This window comes from Physeter macrocephalus, chromosome 11 (genome assembly GCF_002837175.3).
Source record: "Physeter macrocephalus isolate SW-GA chromosome 11, ASM283717v5, whole genome shotgun sequence".
Taxonomy (NCBI): domain Eukaryota; kingdom Metazoa; phylum Chordata; class Mammalia; order Artiodactyla; family Physeteridae; genus Physeter; species Physeter macrocephalus.
Window position 1 is genome coordinate 152,227,675 of NC_041224.1, and position 6,400 is coordinate 152,234,074.

Below are 6,400 nucleotides of genomic sequence, written 5' to 3' on the forward strand. Positions count from 1 at the left end.
GGACCAGGGCACAAACCCGTGTCCCCTGCATCGGCAGGCGGACTCTCAACCACTGCGCCACCAGGGAAGCCCCATTTTCTTTTTTAAAATGAAAATGCACGGTTGTGTCACCACACTGAGTAATTTGACATTGAAAACCATTTTGTAAATTCAGGCGCCTCCTTAAAAAAAAAAATGCCAAACAAAGCCAGCCATGGAGGCTCCTGCCAGCAAGGTCTTTTGTTTCTTGTTCCCAGCAGTAAAAATTCCTCTCCCACTCTGGCTTCTAAAGTGGACCAGCTGGAAGGTATGCTGAAGTTGCTTCGAGAAGATCTGAAGAAGGTAAACCATATTCTCAAAGCAGGTTACCCAGTCCACACAAGCTGCCCTTGAACTGTGAGAGCCCTTTGTCAGCAGTGTTTGTTTAGTGGAATAAGATGTGGGCGTTTTCCCTACTTTCTCCGTACACGTTAAGGGAGCTGCTTAGAGCTTGGTTCCCACTGACACACACAGTGCAAGAAAGCTTTCATTGTCACACACACAGAAAAAGCGTTCCCTTTTTTGTGAACGTCTTTAGACCTCAGCCAGCCCTCTCCCAGCCTCCCCACCCCTGGTCCACAGCCCAGACCCACGTGTCCTCACTGCTATTCAGGCCCTTACACCAAAAGAATTAGATGCTGTTTGTTTCTTGAGTGGCTTTATATTAAGACAGGAGCCCCCAGAGCAATCGTCTAAAAATGTAAGCAAGCCAGCCCTTATTCCTTACAACTTAACAAAGACATTAAACTACGCAGCCATGTATTTACATTCCAAAGTCAACCTGTAGCGGATGCCTCTGGAAGTCCCGTTCCCTGGGTGAGAGCGTCTTAAGGCCCAGCACCAGGCCACACAGACGGCTGTTTAGTGGAAAGAAGGAGGGAAGTGGGTGAAGGGCGCACACAGATCCACAGCCACTCCTAGCGGCCGGGCAGGGTGAGGCCACCCTTAGTTCTTTCCCGCTCTGCTCGCCCTTCCCAGGAAAAAGAAGACAAAGCTCACCTTCAGGCGGAGGTTCAGCACTTGCGAGAGGACAACCTGAGGCTGCAGGAGGAATCCCAGAATGCCTCCGACAAGCTGAAGAAGTTCACAGAGTGGGTCTTCAACACCATCGACATGAGCTAGGCCGGGAGGGGGGCCGCAGGGGCGCGCGCCCTTTAGTGCCGCCAGCAAAGGAAGGCATCCTCCGAGCTCCCGCCCCAGCTCCCACCTTTGCCCCCTTTAGGGGGGTGCACAACACAACAATTGCAGATTAACAATCATTATCATCTGCCTTTTGTAGAAAAGAAAAAGAAAAAGGTAAATAAAAATTTTAAAAAGTAAAATAAAAGTTTAACTGCTAAAATGTGAATGTCTTTATTTTTTTGCACAATATCTTTATCTGTTATGTATTTAAAAAGAAACTGGGCCGAGGACCAGGGTTTCCCCCACTGGCCCATCTGCCTCTATTTCCATCAGCTCTTTCTTATCTATTTCAGGTAACCCAAGCTTTCCCTCAGTATCCTGACAAATGTCATTATTCCTAGGAAGACAATAAAGTTTTTAAAAACTGTTTATTTGGGGAGGGGGATTTCCTTACCTTTGTTCCTAAAATGCCTGGGGAGGGAGGTGCTTTGAGAAAATGCCTACCTCCCTCGAATGGCTTGTGCATGAGCTAGTGATGTCTGTCCCTATCTTACAGAGATCAGCAGGATCGGGGTTACTTGACAATAACAAATCAGTGAACCAGAGAGAGGCAGAGACGGAGGCTGTGGGCCACACCCCTTTTCCATCCTGCATTATGACATCACTACTTCCTCCTTCCTTTCCCTGGGAAAATGGTCCCAGGTGCTGTGTGCTCCTCTGAGCTGGAGCCCTTTTTGTTTGGCTGAAGTCAGTCCCTCTAAAGTGGGATCAGCCTTTCTGTAGCCTCCTGGCTCCAAACAGTAATTGGTTTCAGAATTCCTCCAAACTAAAAATCATATGATTTGTATGCATTTTGGTCAAAAGTAGAGTTTTTGTTTGAGATTTTTAAAGATAACAATGTGGCAAAATTGTATTTTTAGCTTGCTCAAAATGATCTTATTAATAAATTAGTAAATCCTTCTCTCCAAAGCAAGACTTCACCGGTATTTGTAACTAGGAAAAGTGAATGTTAAATTGTGAACTTTAATACTTACTTGTTAGGAGCAAATGACTGTGATAATGGAATGGCCTTTTGAGACCTGCATGTCCCAATGTACAATTTCAGCCCAGCATTTTCTGCATCCTTGTGTGGCCATCCAAAGGATTCTGCTGCAGAAATGATTGATGTGCTATTTTTCCTGTCTAGTGATGCAGCTGCTTTGGGCCCCTGGCCATTGTTCCAAGGTTCTCAGTCCTGCACAGAACAGAGAAACTGGGTCACTAGTGTTGAGAGGCCCCAGGGGAGCTCCTGGTGGCCTTGTTTTTTGCCTTCACAATTGTCACTAAATTGCCACCTGTGCCCCTTCAGCGGTAACTCTGGTCTAAGGGAACGTTCAGCTATCCAGTGGCACCTGCTCAGAAGTTCCCTGCCCCAAGTAATCTCAGCCCATTCCTCTCTCCATCCCTGAAAGAAACGGGATGGATTTTCCTCTCTTCTCCCCCGCACCCCCATCACTAGACTTTTATGCTACAGTTTCGTTCACGATTGTGATTTCTCCATGGGATTTTTTTTTTTTTTTTTCTGGTGACATTTCTGTCATGGAAATAGGAAGGTTTCGGAGTGCTCTGTAAAGATCTCAGTTGTCTGTCTCTTTCTCTCTTTGACTTGTATGAAGGAGATTGTACATTGCCTGATATCTCTTTGTAAATGAGAAATACTGCTAACATCCAAGCATTCTGAAGTCTTGCTTATCCTTCTGAGTTTAGTTTTTATTTTGTTTTACATTTTGTTTGGGGACTTGGGGCAAGCTATTTATTAGAGTTTTGCAACAGAGTTCTTGTTTGAAGCCTTTAAAGACTACTTGTAAAATTCAAATAATAAAATTCATTTTAAACACTCTTTTAAAACACTTTGGTATTATTGCTTGAGGTTTTCTTATTTATTTCTTTTTCTTTTCTTTTCTTAACATCTTTACTGGAGCACAACCGCTCCACAATGGTCTGTTAGCCTACGCTACACAACAAAGCAAATCAGCTATACACACACATACACCCCCATATCTCCTCCCTCCTGCGCCCCGCACCCCCCACCCTTCCCATCCCACCCCTCCAGGTGGACACAGAGCACCGAGCTGATCTCCCTGTGCTATGCAGCTGCTTCCCACTAGCTATCTATTTTACATTTGGTAATGTATCTATGTCCATGCCACTCTCTCACTTCATCCCAGTTTACCCTTCCCCCTCCCCGTGTCAAGTCCATTCTCTTTCTTATTTGAAAGACCACCCAGTAACTCACTGACCCTCCTTGTATCCTTATTGTTCCATCAGACTCCATTAACACCCAAGATGATCCTTGAATCTTTGTCCCTTTTAGAATTTTAATAAGCTTTTATACTGTCTGTTCACATGTCCATAGAGAATTCCTAATTTGCCCTCTCTGCTTACGATTTAATATTTGCAGAGCACTTTATAATTAGTTCCCTCTTCATTACCCGTGTGTGGATTGTCCGTAACAACACCCATTCCCTGAGACCAGCACAGTTTGGACTCCTCTACGGCATCTCCCCAACTCTCAACGTTAGATGTCGTATGCTCAGGGAATACAAATGCCCGTTAATATTAGGCTGTGCAAAATGTAATTAGGAAAGTTAATCTACTGAAAAAAATCACAATGCATTCCAAAGCCAAATGGAACCAAATTTTTTAAATCTACCATGTCACTGTTCCTCTCCAGTGGTGCAGCTAATTGAGAGCTGACAGTATAGTTTCTTCCTTTTATTTGGTTCAGCAATTCTACAAATTCTAGAATTACAAGACAGGCTAAGACTGGATGCCACAAGATACTCTGATTAGCAAGCTAGAAAGTCTGTGTAGACCATGATTTTTACCTGGTTTAGAGGGTTTCCGAAGGGCTTGGACGTGGGTTGTGAGTTCCTGGGAGAAGGGCGCAGTTGACCTACATTGATGGAGGATCTTCATCCATGAGCTGACTGGAGGAGCCAATTGGTTGCACTACAAGTCTGCTGCAGGTGATAAACAGATTGGGTTGTGTTGGATTACTAACTCTGTAGATGGGGATAAAAATGGTAGTACAAGGGCAAAGGAAATAGGCGCAGCAAGCTTAAGCCATTTGCCTCTAGTTAAATGCAGAGCAATGACCTGAACAGATTACAACCTCACAGGAGATATATGTAACCACCTGGTGCTATTTCCGCAGAACGAACAAAATCGAGATTAAAGTGCAAGGTGGCACACCTTGTTCAGAAATGCACTTAAACGGTAAAGACTTGGGCATTGTTAAAGATGAACTGTGTTATTTTAAAAGAATGAGAGCACAGTAATACCTTTTCCCTGTATGAATTATGCCACTACGGACCTGTCCATAAGGAATCAACATACTCTAATAAAAAAGGCATTTGACCTGGACTCAAATCCCATCCAATTGTGTAGCGGCTGTGTCTTTAGGTAAATTACCTAGTATATTTGAGTTTGGTTTCCTATCTGGTAAAATAGCAACAGCCTCATATTGTTTTAAGGATTAAGTGGGATCATATGTGTAAAGCTAGTGACTGGCAAATTCAAGGCACTCAGTAATTATGTGTCTTTCCTTGTCTTCCATCTCCAATATGTTAGGGCTTTTATGTTGTTTTTCTAGGAGTCCTGACATATTAATAGGAGAGGGGGATGGAAGAGCCAGAATGAGCTCGTCCACTCTGCCTAATATCGGCCCGGGGCTTTTCACCCTTTGCCGTGTCTTTTAGAACAGTGACTCAAACTTGAGCTTGCATCACAATCACCTGGAGGGTTGGTTAAAAACTTGGGTCACTGGGTTGCATCCCCAGGATCTGTAATTGGGCAGGTCTAGGGTGGGAACTTTTTGTATTTTCTCCAACTTCCCAGGTGATGATTTAGAAGCAGGACTTTTGTTGAAGAATAGAGTTAACAAGAGGATAGCCATGCCCATTAGTAATTGAAAGAAATAGATGCTACGATGCGAGGCTCTTAACCAAGTCCAGAAACCTGAGTATTATTTTGACACGTTGGCTAACCAACAGAGCACCTTACCGGAGGAAACAGGCTTAAATTATAGCTAAAGAGAGCTTAGGCAAAATAACTTTTTTTTTCTTTTTTTTACTAAAAAGGTAATTTAGAGACCCCTTTGCATGAAATTTTCTGCCACTTGACTATTTTAAATTCTTGTGTTACCTGGATGTGACTGGAGTGTCCTTAACTACCATTCATGGTATGAGACTAGTTACCAGGTCAGCAAGGAGTGACTTTGGTGACCTTGAGGGGCTCACAGTTTGGGAGCCAGGCCCGCAGTGTGCGGCTTCCCGGGAGTACAAAGCCCGGGAGACTAGGTCCCAGGCTGGGAGCACTGAATTCCAGTCACTAATTTCCAAATTCAGCCCATCCTGTTTACCCTACTCTCCAAGAACCTATCAACCCTCAAAGTTACTAGACAAGCAAATTTCCCGACTGCCCTCATACCTGCTCCAAACCTAAGAAATCTATCCTCATGCTGCATCACAGCCCATTTTCTGTGCCACTGTCCAGAGACAAGGAAAGCATTTCTGATCCTCTGTATCCTTTAGATAAGCCGCAGCTCAGGCTTGAAGACACTGGCTGTCTTTTTGGAGATCATTATAACCATGGTTTTATTTGCTGCTGCTTTGTCCCCTTACTGCCCTCCTTTCCTCGGGTCTCCCACCTCTCCCCAGAAGAGTCGGCCAGTGTCGTGCTCCTCTGTTTCCTTGTCAGCTGAGCCCCTCCGGTCCTCCATCCTTAAAGATCCAAACATCTCCCCCTCTCATGCCTTAGCACATCCGAGTCATCATACCTGAGACCCAAGAGAGCTTTCACCTTCCCTGTCTCTCATTACACCTCTCATTATACGCCTTCACCGCGATTGCCTTTGGTCCTGTGAACATGCCTGTCTCAGATGTCCTCCCATTACTTCTAAATGAGCACACGTCACTATGCCCCTTAAAGAGCTCCTCTGCCAGGACAGCCCCACCTTCAAATACATGCAGCTCATGTTATCCTTCAAGTTGTATCCCTTATGACCCATTTTCAACCTGAATGATCTCCCAGGCAAAATCCCCTAAGCTTCAGGCATTTTACTCTGTATTTTTAAATACTTAAGGGATTTCATCACATGTTCTAGGGATGCACCCATCACTCCCTGTCCTTAACCAGAATGCTCTGTTCTCTTAAAGGGACCCATCTCTGTACACATTTTTTTTTTTTTTTTTTTTTTTTTTTTTTTTTTTTTTTTTTT

At 44.2% G+C, this 6,400-nt stretch overlaps 1 protein-coding gene across 3 annotated transcripts in view; it reads left to right on the plus strand.

Moving 5' to 3' along the window:
• The window catches only part of SIPA1L1 (signal induced proliferation associated 1 like 1), a 390,980-nt gene extending 388,019 nt beyond the window's left edge, over positions 1-2,961 (plus strand). For 2 of the 3 annotated variants that reach the window (XM_055088568.1, XM_055088569.1), the window contains 2 exons: positions 237-321; positions 997-2,961. In XM_055088568.1, the coding sequence (XP_054944543.1) occupies positions 237-321; positions 997-1,140 (229 nt within the window). In that variant the 3' untranslated portion in view covers positions 1,141-2,961. The remainder of the gene's footprint in view (positions 1-236; positions 322-996) is intronic. The other variant, XM_055088570.1, reaches the window with a different exon arrangement.
• Positions 2,962-6,400: the final 3,439 nt, after the last annotated feature.